Below are 24,363 nucleotides of genomic sequence, written 5' to 3'. Positions count from 1 at the left end.
AAATATACAAACTAGGTGGTAAAAATGTAACAACGGAACAAACTACAAGCTCCAGATAGAAAATAATAGTACCGAAACGAACAGAAGCGAATTGAATTGAATTGAATTGAAATTGAAAAGAGTAGAGCAAAATAGTGTAGAAATAATAGCAGAAGTGGCCGAGCTACGTAAAGATTTTCTAAAGATTCTAAAAGGAACATTATATATACTCTATATACTTAATATAAAGTATTAACTGAGAGCATCGAAGTTATTTAAAAAGAAAATAAATGCAAAAAAACAAACAATTAGGTAATATGCAACCTTCTAACGCTTTGTTAGGATCCCAATGGAAGGCAAAAGAGATATACAACTGAATTCCCCGAATAGTGCCCCCAAAATTTCCCATTCCTACCCAATTTCCCAGTCAGTAAGACAGACTCTGCATATTATACAGAACCAGGGCCAGAAAGGATCAAAATATCTGTAAACTATAGATTATATAGCCATAGGATGCAGTCCACCTAAGCCAACAAAAAGTATCGAAATTTTGCATTATTGATTGTTTTACAACATCTCCAAGACACCTGGCTTTGATTTGATTTTATGGTAAAAAAAAAGTTGTTAACCAAAAAGTTTCCCAACTGTCTGATAGGTCTTAACTTATATACAACAAAAAACCCCAGACAAGCCATCGAGTCAAAGGAAAACAAACAACAAACCAACCAAACTAAATGAACCCTTAAACAAATGTGTGTATACCTATTTATAATATTGAATATTTAAATTGAAAAGAACGTTCAAGACTGCTGTCAAAATAGCTTTATCACAAAAAATAACTAAAATCTACACCAGACAACAACATACCAAACAGAACAGAACAGAACAGAGCAGAACAGATCAGAACAAAATTAAACAGATCACTAAAGATCGATAAAAATCGGTTTTCGGATCGAAACAGGCACCCGAACACACACGAAAACACACAGATACAGATATGAGATATGGAATGCGCCCAGCTTTAACGTTATGTATTCATGCATATTTGGGTTTCAACTCTACAACAATATAAAAATAATACCCAAAAAAATACTAAACGAAGATCAATATACGATTAACGATAAATGAATCAAATCAAATTAAATCGAATTGAAATGAAATGAAATGAATAATTGGTACAAGATCAAATTCCCGTTTGAACTGGTTTCCTATGCCCCACAAAATACTTTTAAACACGAGATAAAAACAAACAACTTTGATATGAGGGACCGAATTTCAAAAGACAGGTCTTTACTATACAAAATACCGAAGAAAACTCAAAACCAAAATAACGAAGCAAAAAAGCAAACCAAAAAGATGGATTTCTACAAAAACTAAACCCGGAAGCAGTAACAATTTATAATATTGAAGATTTTTAGCCGCCTTTGAGCTGAGATAAAATAAAACACATGAAAGGATCGTATTGCACAGTGTCCTTGGTTGACTTTCGTAGCATCGTAGGTCCGAGTCCCACGTTCAGCATTTGTGTACATTGTTTATTTCTATTGCTTTTTCCATAAACCAGAATCGAAAAATATATACTTTCTTTTCTTCAGCAAATCGTAGAGCTCAAGGGGTACATCGAGATCCACGCTTCAACAGAAACTCTTCTAGCCAAACCAGGTCCAAAAGAACATACATATAGCCCAGCCAATGCCAATGCTACAAGAAAACAAAAAAAAACTGGATTCGAGTTTTCGTTATCGTATCGAACCGGAACATGACGAAGCATCCATTTTGGTGAATTTACAGGATAGGAACTAGAAAGGGTCCTCCCAACAATGTCCCCCATCAACCCCTCCCCTGCCCCCGCGCCCAACTAGATCGAGGTATGCAAAATATATAAGGTTACATATACAATATCTAGATATACAACACACACATACTCGTATATACATACATGTACAGACGGTCTATGAGGTCTATATACCAAACCCAAAAACCAAAAACCCAAAAACCAAAACCCAAAAACCAAAAAAAATCCTTACCCCACAGTAATAAGATCATATTTGACTTTATATGTATTATAGTAATGTATTCAGTAGCTAAAACGAAAGCCGAAGCAAAGACCAATTTATTAACAACAAACTAATAAGGAAAACCCAAATGGAAAACAATTATTATGTTAAACTAAACAATAAAAACTTAAGAGGAAGGCGAAACAATTTTTTATTGAAAAAAAAAAACCAAAGTAAGTAAACTAGAATGCATTGCATGAATTAAACAAAGAGAAGAAAAACTAATAGAAACCCAAAACTAAACTAAAGCTAAACGAACGTCAACTAAAACTAAACTTTAACTAAACCTATGCTAACGCTAAAATTGAAGTAAATTTAAATTAAAACAACTAAAATGGAAAAAAGATTTAATTTCTAAAAGAAATAAAGTAAGAAACTAAAAGAAACAAAACAGAAAAAATTCAGTGGCTAATGAAATAGTTTATTTTGAATTTACTGTATTGTATATTTAAATTAAAAAAGGGGAATCCCCAACAAAATATATTGTTATATCTTATCGAGGAACCGTGTTTTGCAAAAGCTTTAATATTTAGGGTGCCTACATTTGCTAAATTAGTATTTTACGATTTAAAAAACCAAAAAAAAAAAGTAAACAAATACTAAAACCAACACCTACATACACGAAATAGTTAAAAGCTTGATCAAAAAACGAACCCAAGAAGTAAGAAGCCTCGTTTTCCAAAACGAATACACTGAACAAAAAACCGAAACCAAAACCGATACCGATACCAAAACAAATTAACAACAACTAACAGCTAAAGCAAATATTGTATTTGTATTTGAGATATGAATTTTAAGAATGTTTATTAGACTTACGATTTGTTATTTTGTATACATATATATATTATATGTATTATGTATGTAGTATAAACTGATCTGATCTGATGACGATTGTAATTGTTTTTTTTTTGCTCATTAAGCATTTACCTTATAAGAATTCCCACTATTTATAGCAAATTTACCATATTACATAAAATCAATTGCTGTACTGTTATAATGTACAACCCCGAGGAGCCGATAAGTAACAAGAACAACTAAAACAAGAGAGAGACCGATGAAAGTTGAGGGGAAAGAGAAAACTCATAAAACTGTAAATTATTAATAAATAAAAAAAAAAACAAAAGAGAATAATTGAAATTTTAACAATAATAAAGGGCTTTGTATGAAAGAAAAACCAACAAAAACTGAATAAAAATAAAATAAAATTACATCCAAAAGGTTTTTTAATTTATTCGGTAGCTCGGAAGTATCTTATGAAAGAATTCCAAATCATAAAATTACTTTTCATTACAAGCTTCATTAAAATTGTCACTTCTCTTAGCGACATAAATTTTTTTGATAATTTTGGCATTTCTCCAAGGTTTGCTTGCCACTCGATTGTCATAAGTTGGAATGTCACAAATCGTTAAATTCGTCATAAAATGTTTAACCAAATGGAATTCACAGCAAAAAATTTGGAACCTTTTCAAATTAAAAAAAAAACGAAAACGGCCAAAATAAACAAACACTTCGATAACAATAATGATTTTATTTCTGCTCAATATTATCACATATAGAAATGAAATTTATACGTAGAATAACAAAAAAAAAGTTCTCTATTTATTGATAGATGCGGTATATTCGGTCGAAGTTTTGCTTCGCATTTGTGATGGCTTCATAGAGGCTGACAATGGCGTATATAAATAACAAGTGGTTATGGTTAATCGTAATCTCTGATATCCCCACGATATCCCCACATCTGCTCCCCACTCTACATAGACTTTTACTTGTTGCTGCCGCAGAAATTTGTCACTTTCCGCCAGAAGAATCCCAGCTTGGACGTTTCTTTTTGGGAAGCTCTTTGGGCGGCCTTCTGGTTCTTGAAGATGACCCACTCACGCCTAATATCTGGATTTGCAGGACCATATCGATCGCTGGGCTTCAGAGAGGCCTTGAAGGACTGTAAATGAAAAGGAAATATATAGTTTCTCTACAACAAGAAATAGCAGTGTCTTAAAATGGCAATTAAATAAACATTTGCCACAGCTTGGCTTGTCAAGGCCAATAAATTATTTTCACAAACTTACATTCCAAATGGTGCCTTGCGGATGACGAGAGATATACCAGATGCCCCACATAGGAAACTGGGCAGCTCCAATTGCAAAGAGCAACCAGCCAGCAACTGAAAGTTTCCAAAAAAAAAATATGACAATTAACTACGAATTCAAATTTAGGTACTTTAAAAATCAACTAACCGTTCGCGGCTTCAGGGAAGTACAGTTCGCTGTATTTAATTGGTTCGATGGTGGCCATCGAGTATATAAATATAATAATCATCATGACCGGTGTGAAGAAGGACCAACACATACGCCAGTACAGTGAAACCCGGCGATTGCACATAAACTCGATGTCATCGCAGAAATTCTGCAGACCTGTAGGAACGAGTTTGGATTAGAAAAGTCTTAAGTTATTAAAGTGTTATGGAAACACCCACCATAAATCCACACAATGCCAGCCAACTCGAAAATGGCCAAAATAAAGACCACATAGGTTCCGCCATAGAAATCCACCAGAGTTAAGATCCACTGACCTCCCTGAAAAAGGTTTAAATATTTATAAAGATAGGAAATATAATGTTAAAGGGCTTCAGGTGCTAAGATGATTTATAGTCCAATTTTCTTAAGCTTTCTGTATTAAAAATATTATCAATTCTTCAAGTTTGGCATTTTAAGAAACAAATTTTGAAAAAAAAAACTATTGAAACTAGTAAACTCCAGAAATTAACAAAAGTTCGTATTTCAACATTAGAAATAGGTTTATAAATAATTGAAGAACTTTAGATCTATTTGATTCTAGGGTGTTATATATAAACTTTTCGCTTTTTATCCAACTTACCGGCGTTACGTAGACCAACCCCATGAGGAATCCACAGACGGAGGTGGTCAGCGCCACCTTCCAGTACTTCCATCCCTTAAACTGATCGCATATGATGGTCACAATGGTGCTCTGCAGGGCCACAATGGATCCAATTCCCAGGACGAAGAGCATGAAGAAGAACAGTACCGAGAAAAGCTGCGGTACCGCCTGGAACTTTGATATGGCATCCGGATACGAGATGAAGGCCAATCCCGTGCCACTTCGCACCACATCGCGAATATTTTCGATCTGCAGATTATGCGCCAGATTGCCCAGAATGGCAAATATCGTGATGCCGCCCAGCAGACTGGTCAACGTGTCTAGTGTGGTCACGATCATGGCATCCCTATAGATCCCATGATCGAATCGATTGTACGAGGCGAACATAATGATGGGTCCAGAGCCGACGGCCAGCGAGAAGAAGCACTGCACTACCGCCTCCTTCCAAACGGTGGGGTTCAGGAGTTCACCCCACTGGGGCTCCAGGAAGAAGAGAATGCCATCGCGGGCTCCCTCCAGGGTCACCGCCCGGATCAGCAGGACGAAGAGGACCACGTAGGGGAACAGGGCCAGGAAGTAGGCCGCCTTGCCGGAACTCTTCACACCGCGCATGATCACCAGGAAGATCACCACCCAGGAAACGAACAGGGCGATCGTAAGCTTCCAATCGGGGTCACCAACGCCGTCCGAGATGTCCAGCTTCTCCTTGATCACTACATTCCTATAGAGGTTAATTCATTTAAAATAATTATTGTAATAAATATTAATGATCTTGTACACAATTTAAAAATTTGCACTCCATAAAGAAATTATTTTTAATTGGCAAATAGACCATAGAGATAACAAAAAAAGATATTGTTTACAAGTTCAAAGAATTTCGACTTTATTTATTTTTCCAGAAAAAATATTTATCTTATCAAACAGTTCACATAGCAGGTTATGTTTATTTATTTATCAACTGCAAATTCTGCAAGTTTAATGCCTTGTAGAAACCGAAAATACAATTTTTTTTATAATTAAATATATAAAATGGGCATCATTTTATTTCAATAGCACATCGAAAAACATTAATATCATATAAGCCATATAGAAAAACAAATTTGTATTCTTTTTAAATAGAAAAATATTTTAAGTGCTCAGATAAGCCATATATTTTAGCGGCATATTTTTTTTAGCGGAATTCTCGTTTAAATTATTCACTGATTGCATTTAGCACATAAACAGCAAAACAATGCCAAACAAATAATGGCAGCGCTGAATAACTTATTATTTTTTTGCACTAGTGATTTAAATCTGTTTTTCAGATAAGTGAGCAAATGTGATAATGGAAAAAGCTTACTTAACACAAGTTACAGCACATCAGGAAATTCAAACATTTTAATGTGTTGTTAACAACATGTTTGCTTCTATACAACAATGAATCACTCAATGAAGTCATAAAAAGTGGTTGTAAAAATTTGGACTACCCCCATCTGAGTTCTGACTTTGATAGTTTGTATACTTACAGGAAATAGAGTTCGGAGCTGCTTTGGAGTTTAGTTTCGTTGGTGGCCAGGGGACTGAAATTTCTGGCTGATTCATTTGCCAAGGACATGCCGGTGAACAAGTTTTCCGTGGAGTCCTGCGGTCTCGAGTTCACGCAGTTGGTCCACTCATCACGGCAATAGGACCACGGTAACTCCGATTGGAAGGACACGAAGAGGTAGTAGAGGGTTAAGGCCAGAAGTGAGGAGTAGTACGAGATAATACAGATGGTCCCAAAAGCCTGGCCATAGCCCACACCCACGAAACCCGGTACCACCGACCAGATCTTCACCGTTCCCTGACTCGTGAACTGCCCAATGATCATCTCAAGATAGTACATTGGCTTACCTTGAAGTTGGGTAAAAGTTTATATTAGTCATTTAAAATAAGATATAATGTAAAAATATTATAAAATCAATATCATATCATATACAAAATATTTCATATAACCAGTGTATCACAATCTAAATACTTAAAATGTGCAAATATTTGACTCAATTTACTATCTATTCTCTGGAATCCAACATATTTTATTAATAATAATCAAAAAATGTTGAATTATATGTATATATCTATCTATATTTACTATATGGCTATACTCATACGTGAGATTAGTGTTTTAAAAGGGTAAGTTATAATAATGTTTCCTCTTCTTACCAATCAAAAAGAGCACAATGATGTAGGGTATCAGGAAGGCACCTCCTCCGTTTTCATAGGCCGTAAATGGGAACCTCCAGACATTGCCCAATCCCACCGAAACCGATATACAGGACATGAGGAACTCTAAGCCATTGCCCCAATTTGTACGTTCCGCTGTCTGCTTTTCGGCATCTGTCTTCTGAAAATGAAAAGAATTGCCAATTTGTTAAGCAAATATGTGGCAAGTGATATCACAATTCGGGGAATATAAGACTTAATATCTCTCACAAAAATACCAGACACATGACTAAATATTTGAGCACCCATCAACCCGCAAGTTTGGACTCTGGGACAAACACGATCGCGACATGCGTGCGGCATTTCCAGATCCAATGCCAGATAACCCATGGACATATTAAAGAAATGCGGCACCAGACTTCACCTGATAGTGCATATGTGTATATGCTCATTATGCAATATTTATCTTAGTGCGCCTAATTATGATTAGATTAGAATCACTTTGTTGTAGTCACTCTAGGAAGGCGCCCTAGCTGTCGATCAAGTATTATTGCTGAACACTAATTTCTAGAAAAAAATAATAGATTTTATTAAGTATGCTTGAGATCATTTGTATTTTCTTCATGAATGAACATTTATATCCGTGAATCATTTTAGTAGTAAAATAAATAGGGGATTAGATCATTATAATCCCTGCCAAGCCGACTCTAAAATCATTGAGTATTGTCAAACAGCCTTTTGTACAATGATTATTTCAGTTTAATTCCATTAATAACAATTACAAATTAAGTGTGTGCAACTACGCCCACTCAATTAAGGGAAAACGAGATTTGACTAATGCGCAACGACCCAAACAGAATTCCTAATAGACTTTCCATTCATAATGATGTACATTCAGTTAAGGGGTTATCTTGAAATCACTAAGCTAAACAATTTGTATACATAGCTTTTTAATAAAAGTCTGAAAACGGTAACACGTTAATTGTAAAATTAAAATTTAATTACTGACTCACTGCCAATTATAACATTTAAATATGCAAATGCAAAACAGATTGTGACAAGGCGTACTTTAAGTGCTTACCCTTAGGTAAATTCAGAAAAAAACTAACTGTCATAGGAAAACTAGGCTTGCGAAATGGAAATGCCTCACTTATATAATATTAGACTTATTTTATGAGTCTTAACAGAAACTTTAACGAGCTAAACGAAACGTTGGTTACGAAACAACAAACTTCTATACTCATGACATCTGTATGATAAATGTATCATTTAAAGCTAAAAAACAAATGTATTCTTTTGAGCTTTCTTATCACTTACAACATTTATTAAATTATAATAATTATATGTAATCATATGATTGCCATTTGGTGAAATCTATTTTCAGCAAATCTATTTGCACGCCACCAACAGTTGGAGAACTTGGCCATTGTTTTTTTTATTTATTTAATCAGAGAGCTGGGAACGCGAAAACTGTTTTGCCGCTTACATATTTGTACTATTCGAAAAAAAAAAAAAGCTGTTTAAATAAAACAAAAACTCAGCTGGGGGGGGTGGTTATGGTCGATGGGGGTGGAAGTCAGGGCAATTACGAAGGTAAATGAAAACGAAACTGCATCATCAAGACGTGTCTACAAATGGGGTATCTATGAAATAGCCGAAGCCCAAATGTTTACACATGCCCATTATCTGCCGCTAAAAGGTGTTACAATCTTTGTTATTACCTTTCCGAGTTTAAATATTGGATGCCCCTTGCAGAATATGTTTATGCCCAGCAGGCTGTTGAACCGAGGTTTCATTTATTCAATGCATAATTGATGGTTTTTTTTCTGCACTCTGGGAAATTTTATCTTGGAAAAAAAACTTTATTGTATTTGTCATCAATTAAAGTTATGCTGACCGCAATTAAATCCAGCATTGGGCCATCAATCACCTTATAAGGGATTTCCCCTGTTGGGGAAAACCTACCATTTAAATCAACTTGATCTATTAAAGCAAGAACTATGCACTTTGCATGCAGTCAATAGAAGATGACTCTTAGGGGGAAACACCTTAACTAATATATATAGTATGTAAGTAGAGATGTACTTGTAATTGAAAAATTACTCAAGATTTTATATTTTCATTCCTAATTGGAAAATTATTCAAGAAATTATATTTAAGGTTTCATTTTTATCCAAATATGTATATTTCAAAAATGATCTAGTCAATAAAATAACAAAAATAAATGAGATTTATCTGAGAACTTTTTCTGGAAGTTATCGATCTTAACAATTTATTATTTATTATCAAATATAAATAAAGCCTTAATTTTAAATAATAACGATCATGGAATTCCTATTTTGCGTTTATATCTTTATTTCTATCACAAGGCGCTGTGTTCTTTTAGCTGAACCTGGTTTGTTGATATCTGTTTATAACCTATTACATTTTCTGGGAAATATTGTAATATAACTGGGAGAGAGGCGAAGAGAACTTGTCACTTGTGTTCATCCATAATATAAGTATGTCAGTTTATGGCTGCTGCAGGGAAAACGGGTTTTTTTTTAGCTCTTCGGCCATATAGCACATTATATAGTATATTTTTTGCTGATCTACAGCGGAGCGCTAGTTGCTAAGATAACTAACAGTTTTAGGGCATTATTGAGCTCTAAATAGAACAAAAGACGTTGTACTTGGATATTTATGTGGCTCAGGTGGCCGTAAAGCGTATAAGATATGCATATAGTATCCGCCTGACAAAGTATTTTGCCGTAAATCGTATTTTCGTTTGTCGGTCGATTAGCCCGCAATTAAAGCCTAACAGCCTTAATGATCACAATGATCATAAAGCCATTGGGCGATTGTAAAGGCCACACTGGACGAAAAAGGTAAGGATAGATATTACTAAGAGTTTATCGAAAGCATAATTATGGGTGAAAGTCCAGGGAAACTTAAAACATTTTGATCAAGGTTTTTAAACAGTTTTATACACGTATTAATGTTGTTTCCCTATTGCTTTGTACCGGGGGCGTATACTTAATTTACTGACTGTTTTGGCACTTTGCTCAATCTGATATTCTGACCACTTGAGTTTTTGAAGTGCCAATCGAAAGCAATTGCATTAGAGATATAATTAGTTTCTTGATTTTTCCAGACTTACTTCCGGTGATCCCGTAGTTGTTCCATTTGCTGTGCCATTTGTTCCATTTGTCGGCTGAACGGCTTTCAATTCCATTTTTTATTATTGCCTTTTTTCGCGTTTCGCCAACTGACTGACTGTTACTTGCGTTTTTCTGTTTAATTGCTATTTTTTAATTAGTACATTTCGTTGGCCAGCCCTTGGTTATGGTTGGTTGGTAACTCCAATTGCACTTTCGAAGTGGTTTCTGTATTGTTTTGTTTTTATTTTTATTTGTGCAGTTGTTTTTTGTCAGAGCTGGAGGCGCGCTTGTGGTGCCGTGAATGCCGCGGCTGGAACTGAGAATACTCCGACTGCTGGCCGCTTTAAGAACCGCCAAAGTCAAGCAGCGTTTTGCCAGCGCTCAGCAGGTAATAAGCGTGAAATTATTCACACACATAGGAAAAAACCCCGTGGTAGTACCTGTACAATGGTGCCCCTGTACTTGAAAACGGGGGAAAACTTTTGGTGTCGTGCTCTCGCGTTTGCTCTCCGTGCGATCGTCGTTGCGGGGATGGCTGTTAAATTGTCGGATAAGGAAGTACGCACCGAATAACAGAATAAATCCGCACGGAATGTACCTTAAAATGCGTGGACGTTTGAATAAAAATAGACTACACTGAAGAAAAAATGATCACCTGAATGAGATGACTTCAAACTTTGGAAAAACAGTGGCTACTGATGACAGGAAGTGACTTTTTCTTTAAGACTGACTTTGTGATTTCTAAAAAAATAATGTGTTTTAATTTTGTTTTCACATCTTTTAACCTTTTTACCTAAGAAAGTCATTTGGACATCTTTAAAAATTTGGGACTTATCCGTGTTTATCCTACACGGCGTTTGAGTCCTTAATTTTGTGGAGGTTCCAGCTTCCGTCACCAATACTCTTGTTGTTGTAAATTAAAATGTATAACAAAATACAGAAAGAGTTTTTCAAAAACTTTGAATAGTTTACTTACACAAAATATCTGAAAAATAGCTCGAAAATCGACAATTACACAGGTCAACTCCCTTAATAGAACGTGTTTCTTTTTGGTTAAAACCCGCTTTATAAACATATTAATAAATTTTAGAAGATTTCATTATCGAGATTAAATTGATGATAGGAAAGTACGTTTTTCTTAAAAACCACCTAGTTAGTAGGACATTTTATTTGTATTGAATAATATGGAATTTAATCATTTATTAAAGATGATATTTGCAAATTAAATTTGAGCATTGACTGTGATAACATAAGATGGCTTTTCCTTCGAACAGAACTAGTAACCAATGCTAAAAATTCTTATAATCTTTAGAAAAATAACGAGGTCCTGTAGAAATCAAATTTTAATTTGCATACCAAAGTACACCTTCAAGGTTTGTAACATTATTAGTATTAGGTGTATTCAAAAGATTGCCTTAACAATTTCGAAATCGGAAAAATCTGTTATTCCAACTGCTGCCATAATACAAGTTAATAAAAAGGAAAAGGTTTTCCGTTTCTTAATTAACTTAAAACGTGTCAGTTATATTACGTATAACCGATAACCAAGGAATTTTTTGGTTTCTATTTTGTAATTTGAAAAGCTGGTGGTGATAAAATTATATCGTGAGTTTGTTAAATGAGCTTTTTCTGGGTGCTTTTTTGTTGATTAACTCTCGAAGATCGCTGATAAGACAGCAGATACCCAGCTACATAGTTAGATAAACCCATGTGGATACATGCATTTACCACCGGAGCTAAACTGGATCGACAATATAGCCAGAGTCCACTGTACGGCGCTACGTGGGAAAGCACTTGAATTAGATAAAAACCGGCAGGCGAAAATGAACGGTCAGTAGGGGTAGTAAATACCTTTCGATAGACGGACTCGCAGACGCAGACACAGTAAAAACTACATTACGAACTTATCCGAATCGGCCATTTCCGATATAGATTAGGCCGTAGGAGAAATCACCCCTAAATGACCAAACGAAAAGCTTGAAAAAAAGAACAGAAATGCAGACAGAACCAATTAGGAATCGATAATCACACGGGTAATTGCACATATAGATTCGGGAGAATTTCAATTGACTGGTCAATGAAACTTTTATGATCCTTTCGATTTGGGGACCGGACTCGACCGGTTCGAAAGTTAAAGCCAAAGCAAATCTCTGACGCCGTGTGTTCTCCTGCTAAGTTCGATATCGCAAACATTTTATATCCAATATCGTGTAGCGCCAGACCATCCAATATCAGCGGCAATTGCGATTTCCTTTTGATCAAGTGTGTTGAATCATGGGAACTGAGTTCAGGTGAATTGGAAATCGCAATTATTGGGGGATCGCAAACCATATCGGACTAGGACGATGACTGCAACTTCCTTATCGCATCACAACGTAGACCCACTTTTGGATAAGAACCCTTGACACCGGACGGGTAAGTACACAAATAATAAAATTAGATTGCGCGTTTAACATTGAAGGCTGTAAAACAAGGCGATATTTCATAGGATATACCATTTCCTGGTTTACAATGGTAAGCTGAAAGAAATATCGAACAACACCGATCAAAATAATAACTTCACACAGTTAATTCCTTTTCAATAATATTTTATTTTAATGTACTTGCATTATATTAAGTTAAAAACTAGATTTGTAAATTATTCTCACTTGAATGCGTCTATAAATTAAATCTTATTCGTAACTCTTGTCTCTCAGCATTACTAGATAAGAAAAAAAAATAGTAGTACCACACATACGATGATCTTTAAGGGAGGACTCTTCTTTCGCTATCCACTAAGATTACTTTCAATATGTGCTCTACATCATGTCTGTTGTGTTTGCATTATCTCTATGTCAGTTAATCAGTTATCAGTTAATCAGTTTATCAACAATTGTACAAGTGACAAATCTACAATGAATTCGATAAAACACCGAGAACGTTGACAACTCTGGCGAATACATTTTAAAATTTGACTTTGAGCAAGTAATAAGAATAATGTTTCGTTTAAAAATAACCAATAATATAAGTTGCGTTCCATCGGCTAAAATAAAGTTATCTTTTCAATAGAGTTTCCAAAGGCGACATTAAAACAAATATCCATTAAACGAATTTGCACTACAGTGTGGAAGGCAGCGGGAGGGGGCGAAATGGGGGACTCCCCGTTTCGCCAAATACCTCCTTGGTCCCTCCAAAAGTTTTGATCAAGTCAATAATGTTTTAAGGTAACAATTAGATTGAATTACTTTAAATTAGCAAATAAGTAAGTATCAAAAAAAAGTGCAATAATAATAATATGAATGATATAATGATAGCGATAATAATAATAGTAAACTACCGTAGAAGAAAAATAACACGCCAAGTCTTTCATGTTGACATAATTGATATATGTGTGGATCATCACTTGTACGTTATATTAACTAAATTATTTATTTATTACGATGACGACAATGAGAAACAATGACGACGACTATTTTAGCTGAATTGTGATTTTTCTTTAAATATTAATTTATGTATTGTTTCCGTTGCTGCCAATCTATTCTCAATGTAAAATACATTTGAAATAAAACTATTTTTTTCTCAACAAATAAATATGTTTAACATGGTTGGTTGGTTGGTTGGTGGTTGGTTAGTGTGTTATTGGTGTGTTCTGTTGTGTTGTGGATGTGCTGCACTTAAAACAATATACCTAAAATTGCTGCTATGCTAGATACCCAGAACGGGTAACTGTAAGCGATTTTTGTTTGCAACAATTTTCCTTGTTTTTTTTCCTTTTTAGAGAGTGTTTCTTGCATATACAAAGGAATTTAGAAAGAAAGGCTGTTTAAGATTTTCACTCCTTTTTTCAATAGGCTAGTTTTGGTAGCAACACTTATTGATTTTTTGCATTTCTTTGTCTGTCCAAATGGATTTTATTTACAATGGGAACAAGTATCCATTTCGTTCTGTTAATAGGTTTTTCTGTTTTTTTTTTTTATGTTTGTTTTGTTTTATGTTTGTTTGTTGACTAACAATGGCACACACGCATATATAGATATTTAGAAGTTGTAACGTTGTTTTTTTTTTTTTTGTTTTTTTAAATATTTCTTTTTTTGTTAGGCATTCTGCGGCTTTAGTGCGGGTGTTAGTGTGAGGTGAGGGGTTGTTTCTCTCTTTCAATTTCCTTTCTTCCCTAACTCCGTCATCTCCATCATACTTTCAGCTGTACGAAGTATTCTTGTACTTTTCGCGGTTTGAGTAGTTTCAGTATGAATTAAAAATTGAACAAAAGTTATGTTATGCTTGTAAATATATAAAATGATCCTTCAGATATAGCAAAGAAAGGCCTATTCTAAATATTTACAAATCTCAGCAAAATAGCAACAGAAAATTTTAAAAAATATATCAGGTTTTTCTTCATTCTTGCCAAGACTAATTTAAGTTTGTTTTCTTTTTCTTTATATCTGATGAACGCTTGATATTTTAGTTAAGTTTATTTTAGTGTATTTTTGTTTTTGCATTTTGTTAAATTTATAAAAACTATTTACACTAGCTAGTAATGCCTACTTATAAACTGAGTATGATAATATCTTAAGCGGTTCGTTCTCAACACCGACAGTTCTAGCCGATCCGTAGGATGTCCGCCCGCCCGCTGGTGCCATGTAGTCACAAATCATAACCTAGGTGATTTTCCCCCCCATTTTGGTATCCAATCCTGGGCAGTCAACTATGAAACGTTTGCCTTGTTGTATAATGTGTATGTTGTTTTTTGGGTTAGTGAGGTGTTAGGTGCTCTTATTCATATATGCGTGTGTGTATTTTGCGTGTGGGCGTTCTTGTTTTGTATGTAATGATTGAGGGCTCTCTCTAGGCTCAGTCGCATTCTACAACATAACGAACGTTTTTGTTAAGGGGGCCTCTGCGTTTGGCAGTTCTTGTGGAATCTGCAATTTGCTATATCCTATGTGCTACATGTTATTTGCAAAAGCCGCATCCGCAATCCGTGATCCGATTTCGCCACCGCTCTTTTGGGAGCCTGTTGCACATGACTCAAGCTTTCCTTTGTTGCACTGCCAAGTTGCTTGATTTGGGTTTGAGTGATTGTTGTTTAAGTTTGCTTTTAGTTTTCATTTAGTTCTTGGTTACTAGTTGAGTTGTTCACTAAGGCTGTTAGTCACGCATCTCCACCCACTTCGCAAGGTTTCTGGCGACCAGTTCCTTATTGATAAAGATTACATTCTGCAATTAAACACAAAAGAGTTAGAAAATTGGCGTTTAAAAATAGTTGTACCTCTTTAAATGCAGAGGGGTTTGTTTTAGCAAATGCATTAGTCAACTCAAACAGATCTTTTCAACTGGTATTCTAAAAACACTATTGTGAAATGATTAATTAATGATTAATTCAATTTTGCAAACAATTTTAAAAAATTGAATGTGAGATTACAAAATTGTCAGAAAATTTTCCTAGTTCGAAAATTATCTTAAACAACTGATTTGAAATTGAAATAATAATAAATTTCAAATCAAAATTGTTTTAAGTTAAGTTTTGTGGTTATCAATGCTGTTAAAATGTGCAAATAAATGTTATATTATTGAAATAATTATATACTGTGGAAGAAACATTTAACTTTTAATTAAATGTAAATTTTTATACGAAAGTAAAGATAATGCTCTTTAAATAACACCGAGCTTGGGACAGGAAAATTAAAAAGGGACATACAAAATAAACTAAAATGTTCCAAAAATCTTCATAAACATAATTATTAATAGAGCATAGAACTTGAAACAACTTTATCATTATGCCACGTGCTGTAATCAACTATCTCCCTCTATATAAGCACGCCATCTCCCTCTGATCGGTGGATAATACTCACATTGGGACCTAGAGAAGCGAATAAATAGATTTCTGGTAAATTGTGACTATTGTAGCCGGCGACTTGTGCTTGCAAGACAATGCCTTTGGTAAGTTGGTTGAGGATTTCGGCCGCCTCGATGGACCAGGTCTCATCTGGGAGTTACAAGGGAATATATTGATTATACAATAGAAATAATGGGTTATAGGCTGCACTTACCGATGGGCTCAATGTTGGACAGGATGCACTCGGTGGCCTGGAAGGGCAAGCTCATGAAATCGGTGCGAATCTGGCGCAGTGTGCTGAAGCCGACATTCATGTAGCCACCAAAGTCAAGGAACTTGACCAGGCAACGCTCCTCGTCCTCGGGATCCGTGTCCACGATCTGCACGCGATACCACACCCCATTGATGGGTATCACGCACACGGCACTGATCTCCAAGCTGGGCAGCAGTGGCGACTCCATGGTGGAGTAGCTATCGTACAGCTGCTTCTGCAGCATGGGCAGCGATGGATGTGAGGGATGCAGCGGGTGCTGGATGAACACATGCGACCCGGACAGCACCGCACTCACCACCACATCGTTGTTGATGCCCTCGATCAGATTCAGCTGCGGGGGAGGAGTTAGTAGCCAAGGCATTAGAGATATATGATGCAAAGCATATCATGGATGGGGGACTCGAAATCAAAACTTTCCGATTGCGCCGACACGACAGGAACAGTGGTAGGCACCACTTAGAGAAATACAATTACTCTCTGCGTATTCAACGGTAGGAATACTATCGTATAAATCATCAAATCAAATAAGCTGGCAAATCAGCCTTAACCATGTCGTGTCGGCGGCATCGTCGTCACCATTGTCATCGTCACACCATCACTCACTTGAAGATTGTAGAGGCTTTCGGTCGAAAGAGGAACTATGGTCTGCGGAAGCGCAAAGTGGATGCGTTGCATGGTAAAGTTGGGATATCGCTTGGCCGGCAAACGTTGACGGATCATGGCCAATGCGGCATCAATTTCGCTCTCCGTTCCCTCAATTGTGCAGATGCGCACCTTGCCCGAGTACGGATTCTTGCTGAGGACCACGCTGGCCAGAGTCTTGGCCTTGATTTGGTTGATAAACGCCCGCTTGCGGCCGTACAGTTGACCAATCAGGCTGATCGGAAAGAGGAACTCATAACTGGTCTTAACGCGTGTTGCCTCCGAGCGGGGCAAACTGGATCCCTTGCCGGAATCGCCCGATTGAACGCTGCAAATGCTCAGCGAAGGGCTGGCCGCATCCACGTTACGCTTCTGATTACCATTATTATCCACCACGTCCTCCTTCAGCACCGTCTGCTGCTCTGTTTCCTGATCCTGATCCTGATCCTGATGCTGCTCCTGATCTTTGGCCTCCTGGGAAGACTCTTGTTTGGCCTCCTTCTGTCCCTCCTCCTTGGGCTCACAGTTATTGTTCTGCTCACACTCCTTGGTGGTATAATTGGTCTCCAAAAAGGAGTTCTCCGGCGATATCTTGGGTGTACGCGTGGCCTTGATCACCACCGGTTCCACCGTCTTTTGGCTCGCTTTACGATTGTAAAAGGACACGCGTGTGTTAACCGAATCGGGTAAATCACGTGGCGATGATAGATTCTCGAAATCTTCATCAATTGAACAAAGTTTCTTGTGCTCAGCATCTTGAATTTTTGACTTGAGCATCTCGGAGTCAATCTGCTGCTGATGCTTTGCATTTGAAGTGCGGCCATTGCTTTGAATTTTGATAGGTGCCGATTTGCCGTACAACATGGTAGTGGGACTATCCTTCTCATCACTGCCACTTCCGCTATTACTGCCAATGCCACTGCCACTGCCACTGCCACTGCCACTGCCACTGCCACTTCCGTTTCCATTAGCTATGGTTCCATTGATGTTCATAGACTTGCTGGCCTGCTGCTGCGGCAATTTGCCGTTCTGCAGGACTCCATTGGCCTTGCGCGCCTGCACAGCGGTCTCAATCGACGAGTCCTTGCCGATGACCGATGTGTCCTCGTCATCGGGCTTGTCTAAACGATTTTTATTTCTACGCCGAAACCAAAAGACGCCGAGTATAAATGCTACACCGGGCAGTGACAGATAGAGTAGAGGACGACCGGATACCATTTTCGCTGAATATTGGAGGATCTGAAATGGTAGAGAACCGTAGTTAGTTGGAGCCTTTTTAATATTTTTCAATGACTTTCTGTGTTCATTTTACGAATTGTGTGTTACATCCGCAAATGTCAACTAAATACAATTCATAGTAATTCTAAACACAAGGCTTACTAAGATTACCTTTGAAGAAATTTTCAAACACCTTTGTTTTAAGTTCTTTAATTTTCGAAGTTTTTTTGCGCTTTCAAAGCATTAAAATAATGTCAATAGATGGCTATTACATGTAAATATATACTATAGGATATATATATTAATAGGCTTAAATAAACCAAAATTAAATATTTATGGTATTGCCAATGTATACTTTTATGAGTAACTTTGCTAATCATTAAATTTGCAATAAAATTACTAATGTTCTCTCACAAAGAGTGAAAAATAAACCACTCAACAAATGGAAATTTGTTTTTTTTTTATTATTGAATGTGCTCTCAGCAAATATTTAACAATCCTTATCAGACAACAATTTACGAAGCAGGTAGCGTCGTATATAATTATTTAAAAAGCTTGACATGACAAACGATAAGGAAAGTATACAAAATTGTATTTTTATTGAACCATTTCTTAAGTACTGAATGACTAGATTTAAATTTTATTTTCAAAATTTTTTAAAAATTAAATATATTTTATCTGATTGTTAAAAAAAAAAACTAATAAAGATGAAAGAAATGGATTTCTAAATAGTTATATATATTGAACGAAGACAAATTGTAATTAAAAATTTTAATATTTTTAAAAACTCTTCCCAAAAATTCCATTAATTGTAAAGCGTTCTTAAATATTAAAAAAAAAATAACAAGAATATTATTCAGGAACGTTCTTCGAAAGTTTAAATTAATAAATGGATTATTGTGAAACGCAAAACACCAATGACCATTAATTCAAAATAAAAGCTAAAATTAATTATGTTAAAAACCTAAAAAAAGGTTTTCAATTCTTTTTGGGAATCACGAGACCCGCATGCATGTGCTCGTTTGCATAAGTCTTCGTGCGCGTGTGTAGTTTGCGTCTATGTATTTGATTTTGGCTATTTCCTTTCTGTACTTTTGCGTATTTATAGCAATAAATAAATACGTAAAAATAGACAACAACAAGAAATGCCGCGAGTGAATGAGGTGTAAAGCAATTTTTGAATGCCACGCGGAAGGGAAAAACGCAACGAGAGAGAGAACGATACGAAGACATAGAGAGAGAGAGAGGGCAAGATCGGTAGAAAGAGCGCGTGCGCCAAAACAACAAGAAAGCGAAAGAGAGAACAAACCGTTACGTTTACGGCAAATGTTACGAAATCATTACAAAACAAAACTAAAAGTTACGAAAACAAAACTTTGCCAGAAATTCTTCACCTTTTCACTAAATATATAATATCACTATTTGATATCACCAATTCACTATAAGGTCTAAAAACTGGTTCGTAGTTTCTTCCGATTTTCGTTTGTATTTTTTGTCGTTATATGGCATCAATTCGTTGCGGGTTTTTTTGGAGTCTGTGTGGTGCTTTTGTTTTTGTTTGTTTTTTTTTTTCTTTTTTTTCGGGTTTTTGTTTCGGTTTCGAAATGCCGGCGAAATTGTTCGAGAGATTCGAGATATCGACTGCTCGATATAAGAAGGGAAACTACATTGCCCGCCTTCTAATTGCCATTTGTTCTGTTCTTTTTTTTTTTTTAATTTTTTTTCGGCTGAGATTCTCAGCTCTTCGCTCCATCCGCTTTTCTTCCTCATCTTAGCCCTCTCTCCCCCCGCAAAAAAGAGGGTATGCGTGGTGGCAAAAGTTTTTTTTAGCGCCCCTTTCCACCTACACACATATGTATGAGCCTCCCAGTGGGAGGAGAGAGATAGAGAGAAAAAGAGAGCTCATTAAAACAAAGAAATCCAAAATCCGTTATTTGTAATCCATTCAAATGCGTCGCAAATGCACATTCAAATTTTGTCAATATTTCTGAACAGTGGGCCTAAAACAAGCTAGTCATAAAAAAAAGTGATTGTATTCTATATAATTTTTTTGAATTTTTCCTGGAGAAACTTGAATTATGATAGCATATTTATTTTTTGTTAACATTTAACTTTCAAATTATTTTTCAATTAAATAAAAGTTTGTTAATCCTTCTTAATAGTCACAAATCTTAATTTTTAAGAATAGTATTAAATTTTTTGAATCAATATCTTTTAAAACACGAATAATTAAATTAAATTTAAATTACATAAAATTTGTTTCGTTCCACAGTACTGAGATTCCCCTCCATTGATTTCGTCACTTCGTTAGGGCCCAAAGGTCCTCGGCACAGTGGACAAATTGATAAGCCCAATCGCCAAACAACAAACAGCGACAGATCGGCGGGTGGCAAAAGGGGGTTTGTGTGGGGCGCAAGAGGGGAAGGGGCTTTAATGTGGTGATATAAAATATATAAAATGCCCATTGAAGGGCAATCGGCCAGACAGCTGTGGCACTTCCTAATAAAAAAAAACCGGGTGACGAGAGTTTTTTCAGAAATTGATATACTACATAAACCATACCTTGGTAGAGTGTATTAATTTTGGTTAAAAGTTTGCAACTGGGTTAAATTGATGTTACACTTTATTTTATTAATTTATATAACATATTTATACTTATGTACATTAATACATATGGAAGTAAACATGTAATATTGATTAATTAATTATCAGAACAAAATTGCATAAGTTTTGTGTTTTTTAAGAAATGCATTTGAAATTAAATTCGTACTTAAGGGATAAATAATCAAATCAGTCACTACAGCATATTGCTGAAAAGTTGTTTATAAGAATTATAAGACCCAAAATTATTATTCAATAGACTTCGTTAAATAGAACCAAACAAGTAACCAACATTTCGTTTTTGATTTTTAATTGTTTTTATACACATATGTACAGTGGCTCACAGCTTATTTCAACCAGCAACCAAAAAAAACTTCTACAGCCTATAAAAACTAAACCAAACAAGATATGAACAAAATTTAAATGCACGATCTTTTTGTAATGGTTATATTTATTAGTTTGTAACTTCATATAATTTTCATAATTTTGTAAATATTTTTAATTTAATTAAGAACAAAAAATCAACAAAAAAAAGGCCACAGCTTATTTCAACCACCTACTTTGCTGCTGTGTAAATCGCCGTTCCTTTTTAATATAACGGTTCTTTTTTTTTCTATGCTTTGGTATTTATATTCGAAGTTCGTTTAAGTTTAGTCACGTGAAATTAGTAAGAAGATCACTCAGTCATAATTAATTTGCCAAAATGGGGCCGCGTACGACTTTGGATCAGCGAGAACTTGTTCTAAAACATTTTAAAAACGGACATTCGCGCAGGAATATTGCTGAAATGGTTGGGCTGAGTGATGGGACAATCCAGAGCATCATCTACCGCTTTGTACACGAGAATAGAACGCACGATAAGCCAAGAAATGCTCCAAATAAAATTTTCAATCAGATGGACGAACGCTTTATTGTCCGGAAAATTCGGGAAAATCCAAAAATATCATCTCCGAAAATTGCCACTGAAATAGAAGCAGAGTTAGGAAAGAGTTGCCACCCAGAAACAATTCGTCGAGTGCTCCGAAACCATGGGTATAATGGGAGAATAGCTCGGAAGAAGCCGTTCATTAGCGCTAAGAACATCAATGCCCGATTAAAATTTGCTAAGGAGCACTTGGGAAAGGATTCTGCTTTTTGGAACACCGTTATATTTGCTGACGAGTCGAAGTTCAACATTTTTGGCTCAGATGGAGCCACCTATGTGTGGCGTAAGCCTAATACAGAGCTGCAAACAAAAAATTTAAAAGCCACAGTAAAGCACGGCGGAGGAAGTGTTATGGTTTGGGCCTGTATGGCGGCGTCAGGAGTTGGAAACTTGGCGTTCATTGATACTACAATGGATAAACATCATTACCTTGATATTTTGAGGTCCAATTTGCACGATAGCGCGGAAAAGCTGGGAATTCGTGAAGATTTTCGGTTTTACCAAGATAATGACCCGAAACACAAGTCGGGAATTGTACAAACCTGACTGGTTTGGAATTGTCCGCATGTTGAGCAACCGCCGGCACAGTCACCTGACATGAACGTTATCGAAAATTTGTGGGCTATTTTAGATGCAAACATCCGTAAACGGAAAATTTGGAACAAATCGGACCTAAAAACGGCATTGGTTGAGGAATGGTCCAAAATCGGGCCAGAAGGCACCCAAAAGTTGGTCGATTCAATTCCAAAACGTTTAAAAATGGTCATTGACAACAAAGGAGGGCATACAAAATACTAAAAATTATTAAATAGCTATAATCATTACATATAAATTAATCTAGCTAACTGGTTGAAATAAGCTGTGGCCTTTTTTTTGTTGATTTTTTGTTCTTAATTAAATTAAAAATATTTACAAAATTATGAAAATTATATGAAGTTACAAACTAATAAATATAACCATTACAAAAAGATCGTGCATTTAAATTTTGTTCATATCTTGTTTGGTTTAGTTTTTATAGGCTGTATAAGTTTTTTTTGGTTGCTGGTTGAAATAAGCTGTGAGCCACTGTATGTAGGTTTGAACCGTTGTTTTTAAATGGTAGAGTATTCAAACTTTAAATTTCCTCGTGTTTACTTTTTTGAAACTGTAAGCTTGTTTACACATGCATATTAATGTGTGTGCGTGCGTGTCTTGGCAGACAAACAAACATGTTTAGGCATGTTTTTGTGCGTTTCGGTTAGATGTGACTTTGAACTTGCATTGTTGTTTTTCGAAACTCGAATTTCCATGTGGCCGAAAGAAGAAGGGGATATGAAGCAACAGCCAAAAATTGATATTCCCATTTAAACTCCAAAAGAGCGAAAGAGAGCGACCAAAAGAGGGCATCAAAACAACAACAAGCCAGGTGCAACAACAATTGCCAGCCAGCCGAAAAAGTCCACATTTTTTAATCTTGGCAACGTGGTTTCCGATCATATGGTGGCTGAAAATGGGCGGAGATTGTATAATTGGGGATATATGTCTGATACATATATATTGTGGGAGTGGCTGCTCCTTTTTGGCTCTCTTTCTAACAAAAAAAAATGTCGAAAATTAACAGTGAAAGCTGTTAAGGAACACAAGTATACTAATGTGCTCTGTTCTTTGCGTGTGTGTGTGTGAAATGGCATTGTGTAATCGTTGATTTGAACTCCAAATTTTTCCCTTTGCCACCCACTGTCACTTTGCCGGAGCAACAACAACAAAGACAGACCAGTACACTAAAACAAAACTAAAAAAAATAAGACGGAAAGAAGGAGAAAAGGAGAGAAGGGACTACAAATATTCCTCTAGACAAAAGCAGTGGAACAAAACCGTAGAATTCCCCACATGACACCATTTTCCATCTCACTGTTTTGGCAAATTCACACACAACGCACTATTTGTACTAGGTTATGTTCCGCGTGCTTCAATTTCTTACCTCTTGCAACCGCTTGGATAACTTATTTTGCACACTATTAGTGGGTGTTTTTGATTATATGTAATGTCACTCGCGTGCTTAGGTAGTCTATTGCGTTATTTACTGGCGATTTTCTCGGCTTTCTCAAACGTTAGAGAGCTGCACGAATTAAACACGTGTCTACGTTCCACCTTTTACAAATCACAATAACATGGCCGGCGTGTGGCAGAGTTGCCATCCCTATTCGAATTCGGCAATCGGAGCTGCAGCCTGTCTGCAAAGTTTCAATACGCGATACCCAAATTGCTCAATTAAACGCGCCGTGTACTCCAGAAACACTTCTTGTCTAGATTGCACCAGAATTGTTTGCACAAAGCCGTAAAACGTGTGCGGAGTTGGTCATCGGATCGAATGGCAACACATGCACGGGCAGGGTTGATACCGCGAATCGATAGCTATCGATTAATAGGAAAGTGGCAGCTGCTGGAGCAGCGTTGCCCCATGACTGATGGAAAAGTGTTGGTAAATGTGTAACCCATCGTTTTGATAAATTAGTATTCCCCAAACGAATGAAATTTCCATACAAATTCAACTGGCTGAAATTTCAGCAGTTCAGCAATACAAGGGTTGCTGCAAATTTTATTGAATTGCTGAAAAAAAAATTGTTATTTTTCTCTGGTCAACTATAAAAAACTTT

General features: G+C 36.1%; 2 protein-coding genes across 3 annotated transcripts; both read right to left on the bottom strand.

Moving 5' to 3' along the window:
• Window positions 1-3,544: 3,544 nt before the first annotated feature.
• LOC108147727 (sodium-dependent nutrient amino acid transporter 1) lies at window positions 3,545-10,579 on the bottom strand. Its single transcript, XM_017274456.1, has 8 exons — window positions 10,252-10,579; window positions 7,113-7,293; window positions 6,437-6,803; window positions 4,911-5,652; window positions 4,510-4,609; window positions 4,271-4,447; window positions 4,103-4,197; window positions 3,545-3,975 (listed from the first exon to the last, which is right to left on the bottom strand). Exons 1-8 carry the CDS (start codon window positions 10,324-10,326, stop codon window positions 3,799-3,801), a joined length of 1,914 nt encoding a protein of 637 aa, XP_017129945.1. The 5' UTR covers window positions 10,327-10,579; the 3' UTR covers window positions 3,545-3,798.
• A 2,244-nt stretch (window positions 10,580-12,823) lies between these two features.
• Window positions 12,824-24,080, bottom strand: LOC108147682 (A-kinase anchor protein 1, mitochondrial). 2 transcript variants are annotated; one of them, XM_017274380.2, is made up of 5 exons: window positions 23,688-24,080; window positions 16,945-18,222; window positions 16,282-16,672; window positions 16,084-16,217; window positions 12,824-15,448 (listed from the first exon to the last, which is right to left on the bottom strand). In XM_017274380.2, exons 2-5 carry the CDS (start codon window positions 18,199-18,201, stop codon window positions 15,380-15,382), a joined length of 1,851 nt encoding a protein of 616 aa, XP_017129869.1. In that variant the 5' UTR covers window positions 18,202-18,222; window positions 23,688-24,080; the 3' UTR covers window positions 12,824-15,379. The 2 variants fall into 2 exon arrangements, with proteins under 2 accessions (XP_017129869.1, XP_017129870.1); XM_017274381.2 differs by lacking the exon at window positions 23,688-24,080 and adding an exon at window positions 19,596-19,841.
• Window positions 24,081-24,363: the final 283 nt, after the last annotated feature.

This window comes from Drosophila elegans, unplaced genomic scaffold (assembly GCF_018152505.1).
Source record: "Drosophila elegans isolate 14027-0461.03 unplaced genomic scaffold, ASM1815250v1 contig_149, whole genome shotgun sequence".
NCBI classification, from domain to species: domain Eukaryota; kingdom Metazoa; phylum Arthropoda; class Insecta; order Diptera; family Drosophilidae; genus Drosophila; species Drosophila elegans.
The sequence above is the reverse complement of the archived record's forward strand: the minus strand, read 5'-3'. Positions and strand labels throughout refer to the sequence as shown.

Excerpts from the sequence above, each read along its gene's own strand:
- LOC108147727 (XM_017274456.1), bottom strand. The coding sequence starts at position 10,326 with ATGGAATTGAAAGCCGTTCAGCCGACAAATGGAACAAATGGCACAGCA. Across the intron at positions 7,294-10,251 it reads CAACTACGGGATCACCGGAA|AAGACAGATGCCGAAAAGCA; the intron begins GTAAGTCTGGAA and ends TTTCATTTTCAG. Across the intron at positions 4,610-4,910 it reads GGTTGGTCTACGTAACGCCG|GGAGGTCAGTGGATCTTAAC; the intron begins GTAAGTTGGATA and ends AACCTTTTTCAG.
- LOC108147682 (XM_017274380.2), bottom strand. The coding sequence starts at position 18,201 with ATGGTATCCGGTCGTCCTCTACTCTATCTGTCACTGCCCGGTGTAGCA. Across the intron at positions 16,673-16,944 it reads AAAGCCTCTACAATCTTCAA|CTGAATCTGATCGAGGGCAT; the intron begins GTGAGTGATGGT and ends CCTCCCCCGCAG. Across the intron at positions 15,449-16,083 it reads TCGCTTCTCTAGGTCCCAAT|AATGTAATCTTTATCAATAA; the intron begins GTGAGTATTATC and ends GTTTAATTGCAG.